The following is a 24,074-nucleotide window of genomic DNA, read 5'->3' as shown; positions in this document are numbered from 1 at the left end:
ATAAGCTGACGTCTAGAAGAGAAATATAAACGTTTAACCAACCCAGCTAAGTTAAATCTGATAGCAGAATTGCTACAACAAAATACAAACAATTTAATGTTATCTGAAGATATTATGTAACCAAAAAACATTGTAGCGCCCGATTTGTCAAAAGTATGGAATGTCAAAAATCAAACATTCCCACAAAAATTATAAATTGACAGATCTGATCTGGCTTTTGGTAAAAAAATTGATTACACACAATACAAAGATCACTGACGTGGTTATTATCAAATACTTAATACGTTCAATCATGCTTATATAATTTAAAACTCAAAAATTTTGAATATAAATTCGGCGTAATTTACAAAACGGGAAAACTGAAATCGCTGCATAAAACATAATTTGTAAATTAGGTTTAACGCATATTATAATTATGTATATGTCGAATACATTTCAAAGGATAAGGATTACTAAAAAACAGGCTTTTAATTCATTACTTCGAAGGCAAAGTCAGGATTTCAAATGTTAGAGACGATCCTCATCCAACTGAAGAAATTCTTTAGATACTAAAATACTAAAGTACAGACTACAGAAGTATATCAACAATTTTCGTCATAATCCAATATCCATTTTGAGTTTCCTGTAATTCCTAAAAGCTAGTCCCCAAAATATCACATTGACTGTATTCCGGGTTCCTGGGCCTCTATAAGGGGCCTGGTGACATCCTGATCCCTACCGTACTCGTCACGTAGGAACCCACTAGCGTTCAGTGCGGAGTTCTCTCGGGTTCTACTGGATACAACAGTTGGACGACGGGTTACAACCTGGGGGAAAGATTCTGATTAAGTTAAAAGCTAGGACAGTGTGACTGCTATAACAATGACTGGATTGGTAATTTTACCGTTAAGGTACCATCTGCACATTTTGTTGTGTACCCAACTTTAAAATGCTATTCACCAAAGAAAGGCTTTGATAGTTTTATTATTACAGTTATTATTCCTTTTGCAAAGATCAACTCACCGTATCTGCAGCCTTAGCCCTGTCCTCAATAACAAACTCTGCGGCAATAAAGTAGAAAACACTACCCAGAACACACACGAAACAGGAAAAGAAGAAGGAGTATTCCAGGGCGACGGCTGTAGAGATGGACATGTCGAAATCTTTAAACGCTTCCTTTATTTTATCTGATAACTGAAATTATATAGAATTAGGCAGAATCAGGCGTGAGCTTGTAATGGATGGAGGAGGTGAGCTTGTAATAGAGGGGGTGAGCTTGTAATAGAGGGGGTGAGCTTGTTATGGAGGGGGTGAGCTTGTAATAGAGGGGGTGAGCTTGTAATAGAGGGGGTGAGCTTGTAATAGAGGGGGGTGAGCTTGTAATAGAGGGGGGTGAGCTTGTAATAGAGGGGGTGAGCTTGTAATAGAGGGGGTGAGCTTGTAATAGAGGGGGTGAGCTTGTAATAGAGGGGGTGAGCTTGTAATAGAGGGGGGTGAGCTTGTAATAGAGGGGGTGAGCTTGTAATAGAGGGGGGTGAGCTTGTGATAGAGGGGGTGAGCTTGTAATAGAGGGGGGTGAGCTTGTGATAGAGGGGGTGAGCTTGTAATAGAGGGGGTGAGCTTGTAATAGAGGGGGTGAGCTTGTAATAGAGGGGGTGAGCTTGTAATAGAGGGGGTGAGCTTGTAATAGAGGGGGGGTGAGCTTGTGATAGAGGGGGTGAGCTTGTAATGGATGGAGGAGGTGAGCTTGTAATAGAGGGGGTGAGCTTGTAATAGAGGGGGTGAGCTTGTAATAGAGGGGGTGAGCTTGTAATAGAGGGGGTGAGCTTGTAATAGAGGGGGTGAGCTTGTAATAGAGGGGGGTGAGCTTGTAATAGAGGGGGTGAGCTTGTAATAGAGGGGGGTGAGCTTGTGATAGAGGGGGTGAGCTTGTAATAGAGGGGGGTGAGCTTGTGATAGAGGGGGTGAGCTTGTAATAGAGGGGGTGAGCTTGTAATAGAGGGGGTGAGCTTGTAAGAGGGGGTGAGCTTGTAATAGAGGGGGTGAGCTTGTAATAGAGGGGGTGAGCTTGTAATAGAGGGGGGTGAGCTTGTAATAGAGGGGGTGAGCTTGTAATAGAGGGGGGTGAGCTTGTGATAGAGGGGGTGAGCTTGTAATAGAGGGGGGTGAGCTTGTGATAGAGGGGGTGAGCTTGTAATAGAGGGGGGTGAGCTTTAATGGAAGGGGCGGGGTGGCGGTGGGGGGGGGGCCAATGGCATAAAATGGCATAAAATGGCATAAAATGGAGACTTTTTCTATGGAGAAAATGGAAAAACCCATGAGTAATTCTCCATTTTCTCCATTTTATGCCATGAATTTTGTCTTCGAAATTTCATCTTTAACACCATTTAACACCTAAATTGGACATCCTAACATGTTTATTTACGCTTACTAGGGGCGTAACAAGCTTATGAAAGCTCATAATAGGCTACTAGATGCTTATACTAGGTTAGTAGAGGCACACTTCAGGCAAACTCATAATTACTCAAGCCTAGTGTAAAGTTATTTCTACAGGCTACAGCAGGAGTGAGTAATAGGGGAGAGTAATAGGCACTGAGAAGTGAGACCTACATCCTCGACAGTCGAAACAAGCTCGCACTGCAAAGGGGAGGCCTGTCTTCCAAGATCGCATTACCAGGGGGAAGCCTCGAGTCCAAATTTGTGTATCGAGGGGTAGGTGCAGACTTCGATAAACCGAAAAATCAAAAAAATATTTTCGGCTAATAATGAAGAGGGTAGCATGAAACGTGGAGAAAAGTGGTTTTTAGAAAAACTTTGAAAAATTTAGACTTAAAAAATTTTCGGCCCGGGAGAGCTCCCGATTCCGAGCTCGCGTTGCAAAGGGGAGGCCTGCCTTCCGAGATCGCATTACCAGGGGGAAGCCTCGAGTCCAAAATTGTGTACCGACTACCGAGGGGTAATTTTCTAAGTCAACATTTTTCAAATTTTTTCTGAAAACCGCTTTTCTCCACGTTTCATGCTACTCTGTTCATTATTTGCCGAAAATATTTTTTCGGTTTTTCGAAGTCCACACCTTCCCCTCGATACACAATTTTGGACTCGAGGTAATGCGATCTCGGAAGGCAGGCCTCCCCTTTGCAACACGAGCTCGGAATCGGGAGCTCTCGATACGGGAGGTACGTATCGAAAATGACTCGGACCGAACATTTTCTAAGTCAGCATTTTTCAAATTTTTTCTGAAAACCGCTTTTCTCCACGTTTCATGCTACCCTGTTCATTATTTGCCGAAAATAGTTTTTCGGTTTTTCGAAGTCCACACCTTCCCCTCGATACACAATTTTGGACTCGAGGTAATGCGATCTCGGAAGGCAGGCCTCCCCTTTGCAACACGAGCTCGGAATCGGGAGCTCTCGATACGGGAGGTACGTATCGTAAATGAATCGGACCGAACATTTTCTAAGTCAACATTTTTCAAAGTTTTTCTGAAAACCACTTTTCTCCATGTTTCATGATACTCTGTTCATTATTGGCCGAAAATATCTTTTTTTTAAATAATTTTTCTCGAAATTCTAAATTTTTCAGGTTTTCAATGGCATAAAATGGAGACTATTTCTATGGAGAAAATGGAAAAACCTATGAGTAATTCTCCATTTTCTCCATTTATGCCATTGCCCCCCCCCCCCCCCCGGCGGGGTTGGTGAGCTTGTTATGGAGGGGGTGAGCTTGTAATGGATGGAGGGGTGGCCCGCTTGCTTCGCTCGCAATGTCGGCTTCCCAGGGCTAGCACGGCGAAAGAAGCAAGCACATAGTCAGTTCTAGTTCTTGGGCATTTGGGGCTGGGCTCCGGAAAAATTTTTGCGTTTTTGCTTGGCCACATTAAAATCTACAATAACAAAATATCTGAAGCCCTTCAAAATAGAGTGTTAGAAAATTTGAGAAATTAATAATTCAAAGTGGCTTTCTCCGACAACCCACAAGTAAAATACAGCCAGCTGGCACCATTTATTGTAATTATCACAAATTATGATATGTCCCTTTTAAAGTAGAGGCAACCATGTCCCGAGAATTTTTTTTTTCTTCCCAATTTTCGAAAACCTACCCATTATGTAGTGAGGTAACAGGAACTAGATAAGAAGAGCTAGATATTTATTAAATTTTTAAAAGTGAGGTAACTTATAATAACTCAATCGCAATTAGAAAACTCAAATATTAGTACCAACGGTTGAATTTTAAAGTAATCCCAGTGCTACCGGCGAAATATTTTTGGGGAAATTAGCTGATTTGAACAGTTTTACTTGCTTCAGAGGGATAAATACTGATGCCCCTCCAAAAGAGGGCACGAGGCCCAACGGCATGGAGGGGCACCCCTCGAAAGAGGGGCATGGAGGGGCACTCCTTGAAAGAGGGTATGGAGGGGCACCCCTCGAAAGAGGAGCATGGAGGGGCACCCCCAGAAAGAGGGGCAGGGAGGGGCACCCCTCGAAAGAGGGGCATGGAGGGGCACTCCTTGAAAGAGGGTATGGAGGGGCACCCCTCGTAAGAGGAACATGGAGGGGCACCCCTCGAAAGAGGGACATGGAGGGGCACCCCTCGAAAGAGGAGCATGGAGGGGCACCCCCAGAAAGAGGGGCAGGGAGGGGCACCCCTCGAAAGAGGGGCATGGAGGGGCACTCCTTGAAAGAGGGTATGGAGGGGCACCCCTCGAAAGAGGAGCATGGAGGGGCACCCCCAGAAAGAGGGGCAGGGAGGGGCACCCCTCGAAAGAGGGGCATGGAGGGGCACTCCTTGAAAGAGGGTATGGAGGGGCACCCCTCGTAAGAGGAACATGGAGGGGCACCCCTCGAAAGAGGGTATGGAGGGGCACCCCTCGTAAGAGGAACATGGAGGGGCACCCCTCGAAAGAGGGACATGGAGGGGCATCCCTCGAAAGAGGGGCATGGAGGGGCACTCCTTGAAAGAGGGTATGGAGGGGCACCCCTCGTAAGAGGAACATGGAGGGGCACCCCTCGAAAGAGGGACATGGAGGGGCATCCCCAGAAAGAGGGACATGTTGGTCACTCTCCCTGACCGCAGGTACTTACTTCTCCCTGTATAGTTGGACTTATAGCATCCCCCAGGAGATGAGAGAAGAGAATATTAACTGCTTGAGCAAGGGATCTCATCAGAGCTGGGGTCGTGTACTGAAAGTGGTTAAATCGGTTAAAAGATTTCGAAGTTGGTGGGTGTTCAATATCGCTACGAAAAGCACAGAGTTTAAAGCAGGATCATTGCTTACTTCTTGTAAAATTGATATTTAAATAAGTTAACATTACTTATACTACTTATAATAAGTTAATATATACGTAGTAAATCTACAGATTAAAGTGGAAAAAAGTCACACTTTATACGGTACACCCTGTATAGTATATGTAGTAAATTTACAGATTACGTTTTAAGTAAACTAACCAAAATAATAGCGGTATTGGGAGCCCATCCAATAAACGCAGCGATCTGAGTTATCATAGCAAACACCCAAAACGTAGCAATATTGTAGGGGGCCATTGCTATAGCAATATAAAGAGTAACAGATGTTACCAGCATCCCCACCGCGTTAATGAGAGGGTCTGCCTTCATTGTGTACCGTTCCAGGAACTTGCTAACCACCGAACCAAGTGGAATCGCGATAAATCCCGCCACACAGGTCAGGATTCCAAATATATAGTTCGCCCTGGAAATGAAGATGTTGATAATCTGTGAACAACATTTTTTGAAACTTAAACTAAGGCATAGGCTCCTTAACCCTGTAGTGAGATTTGAGGGGAAGATAGTGGACGTAGTGGAGCTTAACAATTCTATTACAATGTTAACATGAAACAATTATCACTATTATTACGTGACACTATTATGCATGTCAAATTGTCATCAGGTTATGAAAACTGTGCAAAACCAATGATCTCAGTAGTTAACTAAGATAAAGTAAGCACTGTAATCCTGGAGGGGCATTTGTTTTAAAACATAAGAGATACGAAAAGTTTGTTTTAGCAGGAGCTTTCAAAATACATATGTAAATCGTCTTCAGCTAGGGATGATGTTAGTAGATATAATATAAGTTAAGTATTATATCTATTGATTTTGTGAAACTCTTTTAACTTACATCAAACTCACTCTGAATTGGAGTAAAACTCACTCTGAATTGGAGTAAAACTCACTCTGAATTGGAGTAAAACTCACTCTGAATTGGAGTAAAACTCACTCTGAATTGGAGTAAAACTCACTCTGAATTGGAGTAAAACTCACTCTGAATTGGAGTAAAACTCACTCTGAATTTGAGTAAAACTCACTCTGAATTGGAGTAAGGAGTACCAGCCATCTCGGAAGCGTGTACCACATACACAGGTATCCACTGAGTCAGGGAACCCACAGTAAAGGCGAGGCAGGAGAAGCCTAAAGTCGTGAACAAGTACGATTTCCTGAGATAACAATAATAAATAGAAGTTCAATAACACCACTTTTAAGATAAAACTTATATTGTGTTCTTGAATATAATCATCTTGAATAAGATAAGGACTGGAAACGAATGCTTGAAAAATATCGTTAATTCTAATGACAGAAATTGATGTTAGGTTTAACGATTGAGTAGTCGGATCGGAAAGTTGTGGGATATTGTCGCGTGTTTTTTAGTGTTTACCAATTTTTAACATAGGCACATTCAGATGAATATCAAAAGGGAAAGTAAAAATCAGCAAAACATTAATAATTCAAAATATTAGTACACACGTTTTGAGAAGAGTCCAGCTCTCAACCCCCCCCCCCCCCGGCCCCCTTAATAACGTTACCACACGTTAACACACGTTTTGAGAAGAGTCCAGCTCTCAACAGCAAGCTGAACGAAAGGGTTCTGACCGGCCCTGATCTCCTGGGAATGTGTCAGCTGGACGGAGTTGTTAGCGTTATCTGCACCTCCTCGCTCAGGGTTGGGCACTAGAAACAGCGTGGCAATTGCTAGCAGGACAACAACAGGGGGAGACACCTGGTAGAACGTTAGGTAGAATATTCGGCTCAAGTATTATTGATCTAGATATCTATTTTTAAAATCACAACGAAACTATTAAATTTGAGGAATGTAGAGAACACTAAGTGCGCTACAACTAATGTAGAGATTAAAAGTTACCCTGAAAGCCCATCTCCATCCATATCTGTCCGATATTCCTCCACCGATTATATAGCCAAGTGCTCCTCCTGAAAATAGTATATATTTTAAATATTATAATTTTCGGTCCAATTTAGGGGGGGGGGGGGGGGGGGGGGAATCATGAGTATTTTTTAGAATTTCTGAATCTGAGAATTTGACCATTTTCACCAGGAATACTCAAAAATGTCTCAAAAATTATTTTTGAATCTGAGAAATTCCCCCCCCCCCCCCCCGCCCCCCAATTTACGCAATATGAGAACGATCCCTGTCTATAACTTTAAGGCAATTGGTTTGAAAACAGGCAGGAGGGGAACATCAAATAATGTTCGGAAATCTGTTTTGGATCGAAAAGAGACCAAAGCGACGAGTTAACAATGACGCTCGGCAAGCATTGCTTGCAACAAAATAAGCATGAATCATTCAACTGCTCGTACTGCACTGACTACAGTTAAAAGACACATTTTCGTTCACTACACTATTTAGTTGGGTTAGTTACTACGCTTTTTGTTTCTCGAACAATAATTTGGTTACCGTTTGAAATTTTTTCGGTTGCTAATTTACAGTGGTTACTTCATGTTCATCAGCTGAACAGGTGAAAGAAGATGGGAGAAAACGGTAACCCCTTTCCAAGTGTATACCCCACTGTAGCAGACCCGCCAGACATGACATACTCCAGCACAGCTGATCTGGGACTTCCAAGTAACTTTGGCGGGGTTTCTAGCATGGACAATTATCTTCACGACGACTCAGATATGCTCTTCATGAGCATACGGTCTGGTGAGCATGCGGGAGTGGGGAGTACACTGGCAGATAGAGGCCATGTTGTGGATATAGTTCTCAGAATAGGGTGCTCTCCATTGCACTACTCCAAATTCAATCTAGCTAACCGTGAAGCAAATAACGGAGATACCCCTCTCATAATGGCAGCCCGAGTTGACAGTAAGATGGTGAAAATAGTATTGAATTACGGAGGTAACCCGAACCATGCTAACAAAGACAGGGATACTCCACTAAGTGTGGCCGCTAGCAGGAGCGATAGAGAGGCCATTAATGCACTTTTGCTTGCAGGCGCTAACTTGAGAGCGGCGGTTGTGAAGATGACGTCACTGCTGAAATACATCACTTCAGAGGACCAGTTACAGGGCTACGGAGATATGGCGTACAGTGTCAAACCTCTCACCTTTCTCTTGTCCGATGACGTGTACTTGATGTGCAGGTGTCCGATAAAATCCGCATTTGATGTTGGCAAAGATATTGCTAACATTCAAAATGTGAGGGATGAATTTAAAATTGAGTTCGAGCTACTGATTGAGGATGCCAATGATTTTGCCTGCAGATTTTTGAACAATATTGACAGGATGTGGGAAGCTAGGGAAATCCTCACATCCCCAGTTGATCTGATTACAATGGCAATAGATCTCAAGAAAAAGAAGTTTGTGTCCCACCCGTTTTGTCAGCAGATCATTAATGGGCGTTGGTATGGAAAACTTGCCAACAAGATGTTCCACGGAAAAGCTGTTATAGCAATAGAATACTTTTTTAGCCCCTTTTTGTTTTTGCCATTATTGCTTAAGTTCCTCTTTTTCGATGTCTGGAGGGGAGTCCCAGTCATGGATTCCAGTTTCGTATCTCTGCTCAGGTTGAAATTCACGCCTTTTCTATGCTTCATCACAGATACATTGAACTACATTGCATTTCTTTTTATCTTAATTTGTGTTTGTCTCATAGAACAATCAATTGACGAAATCAACCCATTGGAGAAAGCATTATATGTCTGTGTTCTATCCCGAATCTTCATTGAACTCGATGTCGCTGTTCAGCAAGGATGGAGAAGGTACTTTGCAAATGTGTGGAACCAGGCGGACTGTCTAATATTGTTGCTCGTAGTAATCTCAGCTCTCTATAAAGGATATATGATTAAAACATATTATCATTACTATGATTATAAGGATGGCTATGAGCATTCGGAGCTAGAGCTACTCTTCACTAACTTCACTTCCGTTAGTTTCAACGAGTCACAAATTGTTTCTTCACAGTTGATTTACCCGGTTATGTTAAGGAATTTACGGTGATGGTTATTCGCTACCAACATTTTCTGAACATAAGCTACATGTACGCAGTGGCAGAATTCATTCTTTTCCTCAGACTGCTCACTCTTCTAGAAGTCACCAGATCAATGGGCCCAATGATGATCGCTCTGAAATACCTGCTGCTTGATGTTTTGAAGTTCTCGGTCCTACTTTTCACGACTATCTTTGGAGCATCCATAACGATTCACTCCATGAGTGTTACATTGGAAAAATTGATCGGAAACGTAAATGATCTATGTCGTACGTTGAAAGATCAACAGGCTACCTTCTTGTGGACAAATGAATTATTCTTGAAATTTTTTGGTGATATGATAGACAAAGAAACAGAATTAAATGATAATTCTATATTTTGTGAAAATGTAAAAGATATTAAGCCCCCGCCATCATTTCAAAGTTTCCTTGCCACTGTCACAAGTATCATGTGGTCTACATTTGGTCTTTTTGATGTATCGGTAAGTTATAAGTTATCGAATTATTTTTACAGTTAAAAATAAAACTGCCCGTAGAATTATAATGTTTAAAAAATTCAAATCAAGTCAGTCAGACCAGTCAGGGGAATCTAGCGTTAAACATCAAACAAGAAGATATTACGATAGATATTACAATTTGTTAAATTCTAATAAATAATAATAACAAATTGAAATTTAATAACACCGCTTTTAAGATAAAATGTTTAAACTACTAGCACTAAGACCACCCGGTTAAACAAACCATGAACTTTGTCATATCATTATAATTCAATATATTTTCAGAAGGTGACAAAGCCATTCGATCCGTCAACAATAAATTTTGTCAACGTTATCTTGGTTCTCTATATCTTGCTTTCCTGCGTACTGCTGCTCAACATGCTTATTGGAATTCTCAGCAGTACCTTCGACAGGATCCAAGATAACTGTGATGTTGAGTGGAAGTATGCCAGGAGCGAGTTGCTTAAGGTTCGTCGGAATAAATAGCTCAGGATTTCCAGAATCTTAATTTCCAGATAATGAGACAATATAATAACTTTGCTCTGCTCTAAAATTTAGGAAACATTATAAGTCAAAACGAATCCAACCTGTTAAACAAATAACAGCAAGTGCGGGTCATTTGTTCCTTTTAACTTTTTAAAAGCAAAATCCCTAAGTTTAAACTAAATTAAAAAGGTCTTCGACATTTCTTAGGCTTAAATGTCTATAATTAAGTTAGGATATTAATAAGTTAAACAAATATTTGCTTCTATCAATCAAACCTCGAACAAGAGAGTCATATTTTGTTTAAATTCGAATAATTAATCTTCTTCCAGGAGTACAGCGAAACACAGCCTTTCTTCATTCCCTTTTCCGCCATTCTCCTCCCCTTGGTTATTTGGTTCCGGAGGAAGCTAAAGAAGGAACAGCGTAAAACATCCAAGAAGACTCAGGCAGCAGATCAAGATGAACGAGACAAGATTATTAGTGCGGTTTGTGGAAGGTTCCAGCTTGATTTTCCAGATGTAGCAGAGGAGTGCTGCAAGTGTGCAGCTAAAACGAGACCAACATCAGCTTCAAAGCCACCGGGATCTACTCAAGATAAATTTGATGCAAGAGTCAGGCGACTTAGGAGACAGCAATCCGTGCTGCAGCAGTTCAAAAAGTAATGATGAAGACAGCAATCCGTGCTGCAGCAGTTCAAAAAGTAATGATGTGAATCCAGAACAGTAGACAAAGAAGACAGCAATCCGTGCTGCAGCAGTTCAAAAAGTAATGATGAAGACAGCAATCCGTGCTGCAGCTGTTCAAAAAGTAATGATGTGAATCCAGAACAGTGGACAAATCTTTTCATCTAGATTTTGAAACAGCATTTTCTTTATTTGCGTCTAGCTATTTATTTAGTAAGTCAAAGAACTGTAAACTGACAAGTTATGAACATTGGAGAGAGATTTATACACGAAATAGGAGGTCAAGTTATACTTAGCTTGAGTCGCTAGTAGAACTAATAGTAATATAATGGTATATGATAATAATAATAATAACTAGAAATTTATACATCGCTTTATAGCCAAAAAGAACTCAAAATCCAAAGATTCGGTTCAAGCCATCTAAAGCGACTCATGAACATGTACATAAGAACTTTGAATTTTATGAAGTATGGTTTGTATGAGAAAGATATTATATGATACTTATATGAACACTTTTTCAAAGAGATGAGTCTCTTTTTAAACAAGACAATATCGGTCAATGTTCTCAATTGATAAGGAAGCTGATTCCATATTATACATATTATATATAATATTATATATAATATATTATATATATACTATAACCCAAACCGCAAAACTAGCCCAACTCTTATTTTGACCCTGACCAGTTACCATAACAACCCCAGTGGCATGAAGATCTGGAGTACATTGCCAAATTGGGTTTTACGATCTTTTTGATTTGAATTTTTAATCTTTTAAATTGAATCTTTAATCTCTATTTTGAATCTATGGTAGGAGCTGTGCCCCCTATATAATATACACTATACAGTATACACTATACACTATACAGTATACAGTGTATAATATACAGTGTTATTAAGGTGATACAGTGATACCAAAAGAGAGGAGTCAGAGTGCTGTGTAATTTTTACCCAATTTTCGGATTCGATACTTTTAATTATAACGCCCAACGGCAAGCGACAAGTCTCTCATATCAGATTTTTCAATCTAAATCAGGAAATAACTGATCATCTGTGTCGCTTATCAAGGATGCAAACCGATGGACCCATACAAGAAGCAGGAGCAGTCAGCAGCGGGCAAGTAATACCTGTACAGCAAATGGAGATGAAGTGAACCCCCCCCCCCCCCGTGTAGTGTGTAGTGTGTACCCCCCCCCCCCCCCCCGTGTAGTGTGTACCCCCGCCCCCCCGTGTAGTGTGTACCCCCGCCCCCCCGTGTAGTGTGTAGTGTGTACCCCCCCCCCCCCCCGTGTAGTGTGTAGTGTGTACCCCCCCCCGTGTAGTGTGTACCCCCCCCCCCCGTGTAGTGTGTACCCCCCCCCCCCGTGTAGTGTGTACCCCCCCCCCCCGTGTAGTGTGTACCCCCCCCCCCCCCCCGTGTAGTGTGTACCCCCGCCCCCCCGTGTAGTGTGTACCCCCCCCCCCCCCCCGTGTAGTGTGTAGTGTGTACCCCCCCCCCCCCCCCCGTGTAGTGTGTACCCCCGCCCCCCCGTGTAGTGTGTACCCCCGCCCCCCCGTGTAGTGTGTAGTGTGTACCCCCCCCCCCGTGTAGTGTGTACCCCCCCCCCCCCCGTGTAGTGTGTACCCCCGCCCCCCCGTGTAGTGTGTAGTGTGTACCCCCCCCCCCCCCCCCCCCCCGTGTAGTGTGTACCCCCCCCCCCCGTGTAGTGTGTAGTGTGTACCCCCCCCCGTGTAGTGTGTAGTGTGTACCCCCCCCCCGTGTAGTGTGTACCCCCCCCCCCCGTGTAGTGTGTAGTGTGTACCCCCCCCCGTGTAGTGTGTAGTGTGTACCCCCCCCCCCCGTGTAGTGTGTAGTGTGTACCCCCCCCCCCCCCCCGTGTAGTGTGTAGTGTGTACCCCCCCCCGTGTAGTGTGTAGTGTGTACCCCCCCCCCCCGTGTAGTGTGTAGTGTGTACCCCCCCCCGTGTAGTGTGTAGTGTGTACCCCCCCCCCCCCCCCGTGTAGTGTGTACCCCCCCCCCCCCCCCCCCCCCCCCCCCCCCCCCCCCGTGTACTTACCAACAGGAGTACCGATGAAGAAGAAGGACAGGTAGAAGGTTCTCTGAGCAGCGGGGATAATGTCCGCTATGATGGGCGGGGCTAGAGCCGCGTACGAAGCCTCTCCTATACCCACTATCCCACGCAGCACTAACAACTGCCAGTACTGAAATGTAGCAGTTGTTACCTACCTTGTGATGCTCGTATTTAGAATCATTCCAAGTAAAATAGAACAAATCAAGTGGTTTTATGTCACAATGGTCACGTGATCAGGCCAATTTCAATGAATCTATCAGACGAATAGGCATCTTCTAAAATTACATTTTAATTTTGCAGTTCCATATCATAAGAATACAATAGAAGAACAAGAAAACTGGTATCGAGAATTATTCTAAAACAAAATATCTTATATTACCGTTTGTGCAAAAGAGCACATAAAAGTGGAGGCAGCCCAGATGACAAGACCAGTAGCGATGAGCCTCGGCCTGTTGTAACGATCACCTAAAATTTTATAGTTTAAGTTTACATTGACAAAATCATACCAGCTAAAGTTGTCTTATTATAACGGAAAATATAAGCAAGTATCTAATTACAAGATTTAACGGTGAGGGAGGGGGCCAGTGAGGAGGGGGCCAGTGAGCCGTGAGGGAGGGGGGGGGGCGAGTGAGGGAGGGGCCGAGGCTGGGGGGACCAGTGAGGGAGGGGACCCTTCTCTACATAATAGGGGTTCAGCTCAAATCACAAACGAATAATGATTACAAGTCTGAAATACCCACCTAAATACCCAAAGACAGGTGACAAAAACATATAAGATACGATGAAAGCTGTTGTCAGTAAGCCACCTTGAGAAAACGACAAATTAAAATCGTCCAATAACTTTTCGAGTGTCCCTGAAAGGAGAATGGTTAATAGCTTTATCGAGATGGTGGCTGGCAATCGGAATGGAGTTGCTACAAACATTATAAATATAATTATTGATATTTGATATATCAGTCAAACAGTCACAGTCGTGCAACTCTACAAATATGAAAGCTGAGGCATGTTACTATATATATCCTGCTAGTGAAAACAAACCAGAGACGATGTATCGGTCGATGTAGTTGAAGAGGTTGATGAAGAAAAGAATCCATATTGGCAGGATCTGTCTCATCCCCACTCTGTAGGTACCAACCACCTGCACGCCCACTGAGTCATCAGATGGCATGATCTTAGGCTGCTCTTATTTTGATTTTATGTCCGCGGTTATGTGCAGTGGTACGTTTCCGTTTTAAGAGTTGGTGTTTTCGGCAGAGAAATCAGTTTGAATTAACTGTCTGGTTTCGGTTATTTGATAAGTAAGTTATTTTCTGAAAATGGGCGTGGACTGTTATTGAGATTACAGATGTTTTAGAGAGGTCAGAAACCGTTCAAAGAGTCAAGTCAGCTTCTACATGGCATCTATCTAGAGGTTAACAATGTCAGAGGAAATTTAAGAAAAATATTACGAAAAAATAAAGAATAGTCAATTAAACAATAGTCAATTAAACACTGCACACAATTTTGGCAAATTCCGGAAAAACAAAGAGGACATGTGATGCAGCACTAAATAGTGTTATATTTCATGCAATGACAGTGCTTGCAGGGAAACGTTCTGGAGACAAAGTGTCATGTTTCATCATCCTACATATGACGTGATTTCAAATAAATGTGTAACCCGTGATTTCAAATAAATTTGTAACCCGTGATCTATATTATTTTGAAGTGAAAGCATCAGTATTGAGGAAACATTATTACAAATTTAATGGTCAAAAACTTTAACTTTTGAAAATTAAAATAGTTATATAAATTTAAAACAATAAATAATGAAAATCTCGTGATGTTAATTGGGGGTGGATTGTATATCAGATTATCAGGTTTAAGTTTCGTTTGGTTTACTCTTATCATGTATCAGGCGACATTTCTGTACAATGTACAATGTACAATGTACAATGTACAATGTACAATGTAACATGTACAATGTACACGTCATAATAAAGAGTTCAGGGGAGGATCATAGCAGATGATAATATCAACAGTGAGCAGAGAGAAAAGTACGTATTAAATATCATTACTATTCCTACTCAACAATCATTGCACTGCAACGATTACTTCAGGACATTACATCATAAAGTTCCCTTTACTTAGAAAATTAATAAATACTTTCAACCCATCAAAATGAGGCCAGCCTCAGCCTTTCCGTTACATAGCTTAATTTATTGTTTCAAAACTGTCTGTTTCATTGCATTTCATTTCATAAAATACAAACAATTTTGAAATTTTAACTCCTTTCAAATAAAAATCTAAAAATCCTCAAAACCCTCCTAAAACGTATCGAACAGCTCTAGGAAGCTACCTTTTCAGCTAGTCCCTGCTTGATAATATCTAGATGCTGGAGATCATCCCTGATAATATCTAGGAGATGGCCTATACCGTCCTGTTGTCTTGATAAGTGGGAGTGTATACTGGCCAGCACTGCGTTGTCCATCTGAGCAAGGGTTAATGTGGTTAGAGGAACACTTTTACATTGGAGCAGGGTTAATGTGGTTAGAGCAACACTTTTACATTGGAGCAGGGTTAATGTGGTTAGAGCAACACTTTTACATTGGAGCAGGGTTAATGTGGTTAGAGCAACACTTTTACATTGGAGCAGGGTTAATGTGGTTAGAGGAACACTTTTACATTGGAGCAGGGTTAATGTGGTTAGAGCAACACTTTTACATTGGAGCAGGGTTAATGTGGTTAGAGCAACACTTTTACATTGGAGCAGGGTTAATGTGGTTAGAGCAACAATTTTACATTGGAGCAGGGTTAATGTGGTTAGAGGAACACTTTTACATTGGAGCAGGGTTAATGTGGTTAGAGCAACACTTTTACATTGGAGCAGGGGTTAATGTGGTTAGAGCAACACTTTTACATTGGAGCAGGGTTAATGTGGTTAGAGCAACACTTTTACATTGGAGCAGGGTTAATGTGGTTAGAGCAACACTTTTACATTGGAGCAGGGTTAATGTGGTTAGAGCAACACTTTTACATTGGAGCAGGGTTAATGTGGTTAGAGCAACACTTTTACATTGGAGCAGGGGTTAATGTGGTTAGAGCAACACTTTTACATTGGAGCAGGGTTAATGTGGTTAGAGCAACACTTTTACATTGGAGCAGGGTTAATGTGGTTAGAGCAACACTTTTACATTGGAGCAGGGTTAATGTGGTTAGAGCAACACTTTTACATTGGAGCAGGGTTAATGTGGTTAGAGCAACACTTTTACATTGGAGCAGGGTTAATGTGGTTAGAGCAACACTTTTACATTGGAGCAGGGTTAATGTGGTTAGAGCAACACTTTTACATTGGAGCAGGGTTAATGTGGTTAGAGCAACACTTTTACATTGGAGCAGGGTTAATGTGGTTAGAGCAACACTTTTACATTGGAGCAGGGTTAATGTGGTTAGAGCAGGGTTAATGTGGTTAGAGCAACACTTTTACATTGGAGCGGGGTTAATGTGGTTAGAGCAACACTTTTACATTGGAGCAGGGTTAATGTGGTTAGAGCAACACTTTTACATTGGAGCGGGGTTAATGTGGTTAGAGCAACACTTTTAAATTTAATGGAAACAGTTCATAAAACAAAAATGTAAACATTTTTATCGTTGCAATTTGCAGTCGCGTTAATTTGTTAGTGTATAATAACAATTCAACTGAAATAAAATCACAGAACTATATTCGGCACACAAGGTGTGTAAATATAATAATCAAGTTAAATTTTGACGAAAGTAAAAGCGAAAAAAGCAACTGCTATACAGGAAACTGACCTGAGTGGAACTGTTGTTTCCAGGCTCAGATAAACTTTGCATTCTTATTAGTGACAACATTTCACTCAGTCTTCCCTGAAACACAATCATTATATCACACATAATGTTATCACACATAATGTTATCACACATAATGTTATCACACATAGTGCTATCACACATAATGTTATCACACATAATGCTATCACACATAATGTTATCACACATAGTACTATCACACCACATTCGGCTGAAAGCTGTTAAAACAACTGAATTGTGAAGAACGATGGATAACAGCAAACCATGCTACTGTTTTAACAAGTATATGCTAATGATCAATTTTCTAGAAGTTGACTCATTGCAACAATTTAATTGATAATTTGCCAATTTGGTAATTTATTATTATATTGAAAGCAATTAGCTGATTCAATGTAACAAGAGCTGCACAGTACCTTAAATAAGTTGGGAGCATTGAGTTCCTGCTGTATACTCTCTAGCTGCACTCTCAAATGTTCCTCCTCTGGCTGGAGAGAGAATCCTGCTTTCTTCTGTACCTCCACATCAACCATTACCTGTAACAGTGCACCTGTCTAGCTCTTTATTTACACAAATAGTAAACAAATTTAAACAATCTGCATTTGACAAAATTAAATTTCAAACTTTTCTCGTTTATTTCATTTATTTTTGTACAGCAGGAAATAAGTTGTAACCTGGAGGACTCTGTGGGTAAGCTCGGAATGTTTTCTCTTCAGCTGTTGTAGCCTGCTTAGTGTGTTTGCTTGAACCGCTCTGATGTCCTCTACTTCTTTTCCTGGACCAAGGAAACATTTCACAACCAGGCTTGATATTTTTTTAAACAACAAATTTTATTAACCGAACAATCAATTAATATAAACAAACACAGTAATAACTAAAGAACTAATATTACGACACAGATCCGTTCCTTAATATGACGTCACCACGATTATGACGTCACCACACTTATGACGTCACCACACTTATGACGTCACCTTACCAACCTATAAGTTCGACCCTTGCAAAGTGGGCCTCGCTCTGTTCCTTCTGTAACCTCAACCTCTCAGATATGGCCTTGAACCCTACCAGAGGTACAGGGATGAGTTTAACAGGGTCAGGGTTCTCCTGCTTGGCTTGTTCCCATAAGACAGGGCTGATTCCCACGGGAGGCTTGTCAAGGTAGAGGGACAGTTGGGAGGATGTGAACGCTACCTGGGTAAAGTAACGTGGGATTTAAATGTTTTAAATCTAATGTAATAATTAAGTTTAACATCTATACTGTAGTCTGTAGGGCCAGGGTATTCGCCTTTATTTGACAAAGCAAAATATTTCTGTATTATAAGTGAACCAGTTTTTGAAGTGCAAATTGGCAACACAATAAGTACATTTAATTAGTTTAGCAGCATTGCCTGGATAATACTAGACTACACTCATTTGTTTACTCAACTACAGTCTACAAACCTTGCTGATGACATTAGTAACAAACATTCCAGATTTGAGTTGGTTGGCTATGTTAGGTGAGGTGAGGACGGAAGCTAGGTCTGTAGCAGGGATGCGTTGTGTGGCCCCAGTAGGAGATCTTAGCAGCACGTATATTACAATCTGGGGATAATGGTTATCTTGCAGTATAACAGGTTATCAGTCCCCAGAACGTTGGGTTTTACCTAGGCCCGGAACTAAGATTTAAAACTCTAGTGACGGCTGTGAGGACTGAGGGGCTTGTGGCCCAGTGTTCTGATTATGGGGCTTGTGGCCCAGTGTTCTGATTATGGGGCTTGTGGCCCAGTGTTCTGATTATGGGGCTGGAGGCTAACAATCAGTAATAAAGGGTGATAAACAAACCTCAGTAGTGGAATTGTTGATTGACTTGACACTGTCGCAGCAGACCACGTGTTCTTGTTTCCCGCCCAGTATGGAGTGAAGTGAGGCTACCAGCTGAGTCTGGTTCTTGGTGACGTCATCAAGCGGCTTGCCAATAAATATACCCACCAAACCATCCTGAGATGTATAGGCTTAGTTAATGGTAAACCATGGTAAGATTACAAATTAGATATCAACTGCTTTTTTATCATATAAAAATGGCATGATAATTTTCAACTCTAATTCTAGGAAATTAATCAAGGTAGTATCAAGGTAGTATTTCCTTGATTTAAATCCAAAAACATCAAAACCTCGTTTTTGGTGGAAGGCAGTCTGCAGTATCCAACACTTTTGAATCTGGAGAAAGGAGATTCTGGAGTGATGGGAAAGGTGTTGCCAGATTGGTTGAGGATTACTGTGCCGTGCCCCCAATAAGCTTGCAACTGGTTGAACTTTGCGTACCTGGGAGAGTTTGTTGGTTATTCACACGAAATTGTGGATTTAACAGCTCGTATCGACAGAGACATTGCCCGCTTCAATCTATCATTATTGTATTACATCTTCCTTAAATAATATATTGTGGATAAAATTCAGGGTGTCTAGGTGATATATGAAATCAATGAAATCTATGGAATTTATGAAATCTATGAAATCTATGAAATATATGAAATCTATGAAATCTATGAAATCTATGAAATCTATGAAATCTATGAAATCTATGAAATCTATGAAATCTATGAAATCTATGAAATCTATGAAATCTATGAAATCTATGAAATCTATGAAATCTATAAAATCTATGAAATCTATAAAATCTGATGTCACTGGACACCCTGACTATTCGAAGAGAATGCTCTCCTGATTCATTATTTTCATTTTGGGTCATACATCTGAATCCCGATGGCACCATCGCGGCATTCTCGTGGCATTGTCGCGGCACTATGGTGGCACTATGGGTCATACATCCGGATCCTGATGACACCATGGCGGCACTCTCGTGAGTCGTGGCACTATGGCGGCACTATGGCGGGATAGTGCCAACTTTTAATCATATTCGTTCAAAAGCCTAAGACAATCATTGTACCTTCATCATTATCTTTTTACACTAATAAATAAAAACATTAGCCTTGTTGAAAATTGATAGTTGCAACTGGTGCAACTCTTCAATCAATCGCTCTATCAGCATTCCAATTGTGATTTACAATTGTGTCACATGCTACCAGCTTGAGATAACGTTCCGGCAGGATTGTTGCGATAATATTCCTGCAGGATACACTTGAGGTATCACATAGCAATAACAAGTCCCACGTGCAATGTTCAGTTGTTCTAGAATCTGGATTAGTATGACGCGGACGTTGGTATTAACTTGACGTGAGGCGTGTCATGTGAATGCTACGTTGTACCTTACAATCATGTCACAGAAGATGGCATATAAGACGAGCTCCTTAAGGAAATAGCATCAGTGATGGTCCACACTTCCCAGTGGGAATGTAAGCATGCCAAATCCGCCGTGCTCCGGGTGGCGAAGGAGTGGGAGGCGGGCGTCGTAGAGGAGATCTGGAACGGGAAGCTGATCCTCGTAGCTGGTGTACTTGAAAGATCGAGAAGTGTGAACCATCACTGATGCTATTTCCCTAATCCCTAAGGAGCTCGTCTTATATAACATCTTCTGTGACATGATTACAAGGTACAACGTAGCATTCACATGACACGCCTCACGTTAATTAAATACCTACGTCATTTCAATCCAGATTCTAGAACAACTGAACATTGCACGTGGGACTTGTTATTGCTATGTGATACCTCAAGTGTATCCTGCAGGAATATTATCGCAACAATCCTGCCGGAATAGAATGTTATCTCAAGCTGGTAGCATGTGACACGTCACCAGATCACGATTGTAAATCACGATTGGAATACTGATAGAGCGATTGATTGAAGAGTTGCACCAGTTGCAACTAACAATGTTCAACAAGGCTAATGTTTTTATTTATTAGTGTAAAAAGATAATGATGAATGTATAATGATTGTCTTAGGCTTTTGAACGAATATGATTAAAAGTTGGCACTATCCCGCCAGAGTGCCGCCATAGTGCCACGACTCACGAGAGTGCCGCATGATGTCATCAGGATCCGGATGTATTACCCATTTTCGGGGTTTAAATTGCATATTAGTTGTTTAAAGAGAATTCGTACTATTTGCCCTTTGTGGAGAATGCTCTCCTGATTCGTCCTTTTCATTCTCGGGGTTCAAATTGCATATTCGTTGTTTAAAGAGAATTCTTACTATTTGCCCTTTTGGGGAGAATGCTCTCCTGGTTCATTATTTTCATTCTCGGGGTTCAATTTCAATATTCGTTGTTTAAAGAGAATTCGTACTATTTGCCCTTTGTGGAGAATGCTCTCCTGATTCGTCCTTTTCATTATCGGGGTTTAAATTGCATATTAGTTGTTTAAAGAGAATTCGTACTATTTGCCCTTTGTGGAGAATGCTCTCCTGATTCGTCCTTTTCATTCTCGGGGTTCAAATTGCATATTCGTTGTTTAAAGAGAATTCTTACTATTTGCCCTTTTGGGGAGAATGCTCTCCTGGTTCATTATTTTCATTCTCGGGGTTCAATTTCAATATTCGTTGTTTAAAGAGAATTCGTACTATTTGCCCTTTGTGGAGAATGCTCTCCTGATTCGTCCTTTTCATTCTCGGGGTTTAAATTGCATATTAGTTGTTTAGAGAGAATTCGTACTATTTGCCCTTTGTGGAGAATGCTCTCCTGATTCGTCCTTTTCATTCTCGGGGTTCAGATTGCATATTCGTTGTTTAAAGAGAATTCTTACTATTTGCCCTTTTGGGGAGAATGCTCTCCTGATTCGTCCTTTTCATTCTCGGGGTTTAAATTGCATATTAGTTGTTTAAAGAGAATTCTTACTATTTGCCCTTTTGGGGAGAATGCTCTCCTGGTTCATTATTTTCATTCTCGGGGTTCAATTTCAATATTCGTTGTTTAAAGAGAATTCGTACTATTTGCCCTTTGTGGAGAATGCTCTCCTGATTCGTCCTTTTCATTCTCGGGGTTCAAATTGCATATTCGTTGTTTAAAGAGAATTCTTACTATTTGCCCTTTTGGGGAGAATGCTCTCCTGGTTGTTTAGAGAGAATTCGTACTATTTGCCCTTTGTGGAGAATGCTCTCCTGATTCGTCCTTTTCATTCTCGGGGTTCAAATTGCATATTCGTGGGGTTGGGGGGGGGGGGGGGTGGGGGTCACAATACCAAATAACACAACTCTTTTTGCCAATCCTCAAATCGAGTTATTTAGTGAAATGAAATGAAATGAAATGAAATGAAATGAAATGAAATGAAATGAAATGAAATGAAATGAAATGAAATGAAATGAAATGAAATGAAATGAAATGAAATGAAATGAAATGAAATGAAATGAAATGAAATGAAATGAAATGAAATGAAATGAAATGAAATGAAATTACTCTAAATAACGCTTAAATTACTCTAAATAACGCTTAAATTACCCTAAGACTCAATAACATCAAATAACACAGCTCTTTCGCCAAATTTCAAATAGAGTTATTTGGTGTTGTGACCCCCCACCCCCCCCCCCCCCCCCCCCCCATATATTCGTTGTTTAAAGAGAATTCATACTATTTGCCCTTTTTGGAGAATGCTCTCCTAATTCGTCCTTTTCATTTTCGGGGTTCAATTTCCATATTCGTTGTTTAGAGGGATGGTAGGAAGAGAAAGCTTCCTGGTGGGATGGCAGAAAGCTTTCTTGTGGGGAGAGTTGAAGAGAGGACGCTTGCCGGGGATTACTCTTTGGAGAGAATGCTCTCCTGATTTATCCTTTTCATTTTCGGGGTACTCTTACAAACATTGTTTATAAAGAATTCGCCCTATTTGGAGAGAATGCCCTCCTGATTCATCCTTTTCATTTACAGAGTTGAACTCCCATGATCGTTAATTAGACAAAATATTCTTTTCTTTCATTCTTTTGATTTGCAGACGACGTTTGGGACCCATCTTTTAATTACAAATCTGAGGTGAGGTGAGGTGTAGTGAGAAGTGATCGTATTCCTACTTGTATGTACTACGTGTTATAAAGTTACTACAAAGTCGTTAAACAAAAAGTAAAATAACTAAATAATAAGTACAGAAAATAAGTATCAACTTACAGCATGTCCCGTTCGTCTCCACAGATTATCGGAAGAGAAAGAGCTTGAGCAACAGTTGCTAGTGAGTTAAGATCTGTTATTCCACCTTGCTGCTGCTGCTGTTGTTGCTGCTGTTGGGTATTACCAAACAAACCACCGCCAGCCTAAAGGAGACGGTGTGGTTACTGTGGTGTGGTTACTGTGGTGTGGTTACTGTGGTGTGGTTACTGTGGTGTGGTTACTGTGGTGTGGTTACTGTGGTGTGGTTACTGTGGTGTGGTTACTGTGGTGTGGTTACTGTGGTGTGGTTACTGTGGTGTGGTAACTGTGGTGTGGTTACTGTGGCGTGGTTACTGTGGTGTGGTTACTGTGGTGTGGTTACTGTGGTGTGGTTACTCTCACTGATATCAATAATGAAAGAACCATTTTTTAGAAGAGCAAATTTGGTATAATTGAAATGAAAGCTTGGGACTTCACAATAATTATGATAATATTTCGATATAGAAATTATACCACTGTTTACGTTACCTGCTGTGGAGTGCTTCCAAAAAGTGAAGTACTGCCAGCTGCCGGCGTAGATCCGAATAAAGATGTAGTCCCAGCAGTCGCACTAGTATTACCAAATAAGGAAGTGCTCCCGGCCTTATTACCAAATAAGGAAGTGGTCCCCGTGTTAGCGGTGCCTCCAAACAGTGAGGTTCCCGTGGTAGCAGCACCGCCACCAAACAAACCGCCACTAGCTCCAGTGGTGTTACCGAATAAGCTAGGAGTAGCTGTGGTCGTGGCGGTGGGGGTTCCGAATAAACCTCCTGTAGCTGGTAATAGAATTATTAAACATGAGAGGCTTATGTAATATGTCTAATAAATATTACATCACTTATAAGTTATAAATCGTACGTCATTTTTATCATAATATGATATGATAAAAGAACGTTAAAAATTAAAAAGATTAAAATATAACACCAAAATAACTGAACTTAAATCCACAGCTAGGAGGCAAGTACCTGGTTTAGCAGCAGTGTTGAAGTTGAAGGCACTGCCGGTAGTACTAGTATTTGACCCGAACAGGGAACCCCCTGTTGAGGCGGCTGTGGTAGTGGCACCACCGAAAAGAGAGGTCCCCGTCGAGGCAGCTGTGTTTCCGAACAAGGATTTGGTACCAGTTGTCGATCCAGAGCCAAAAATTGAGCCGGTCGTTGAGGCAGCCGGGGTACCAAAGGAACTCTTGAACATAGCTACACTAAAGAATAAGGATTAGAATATCAATACAACTCAGGAAACCAAATTAAACTGGTGTTTATAGGCCGGACAGAATAACT

The 24,074-nt window shown here is 41.3% G+C and overlaps 2 protein-coding genes across 2 annotated transcripts; one reads left to right on the top strand and one right to left on the bottom strand.

The window, feature by feature from the left end:
- Positions 1–206: 206 nt before the first annotated feature.
- Positions 207–23,997, bottom strand: LOC134812998 (probable nucleoporin Nup54). The gene is made up of 22 exons (XM_063820647.1): positions 23,760–23,997; positions 23,284–23,570; positions 22,777–22,919; positions 18,905–19,055; positions 18,576–18,731; positions 18,195–18,335; positions 17,738–17,945; positions 17,429–17,529; positions 17,171–17,290; positions 16,740–16,814; positions 15,286–15,417; positions 13,989–14,088; positions 13,691–13,804; positions 13,330–13,415; positions 12,936–13,080; positions 7,130–7,197; positions 6,810–6,988; positions 6,300–6,428; positions 5,425–5,686; positions 5,061–5,159; positions 1,003–1,173; positions 207–806 (listed from the first exon to the last, which is right to left on the bottom strand). The coding sequence occupies exons 1-22, from the start codon at positions 23,986–23,988 to the stop codon at positions 654–656; spliced, it is 3,249 nt and encodes a 1,082-aa protein (XP_063676717.1). The 5' UTR covers positions 23,989–23,997; the 3' UTR covers positions 207–653.
- LOC134812332 (short transient receptor potential channel 4-like) lies at positions 8,058–10,855 on the top strand. Its single transcript, XM_063819717.1, has 3 exons — positions 8,058–9,692; positions 9,993–10,175; positions 10,523–10,855. The coding sequence occupies exons 1-3, from the start codon at positions 9,222–9,224 to the stop codon at positions 10,853–10,855; spliced, it is 987 nt and encodes a 328-aa protein (XP_063675787.1). The 5' UTR covers positions 8,058–9,221.
- Positions 23,998–24,074: the final 77 nt, after the last annotated feature.

This window comes from Bolinopsis microptera, chromosome 3, assembly GCF_026151205.1.
Source record: "Bolinopsis microptera isolate Bmic1 chromosome 3, MBARI_Bmic_1.0, whole genome shotgun sequence".
In the NCBI taxonomy this organism is placed as follows: domain Eukaryota; kingdom Metazoa; phylum Ctenophora; class Tentaculata; order Lobata; family Bolinopsidae; genus Bolinopsis; species Bolinopsis microptera.
Note: the sequence above shows the minus strand (reverse complement) of the source record. Positions and strands in the feature narration are given on the sequence as shown.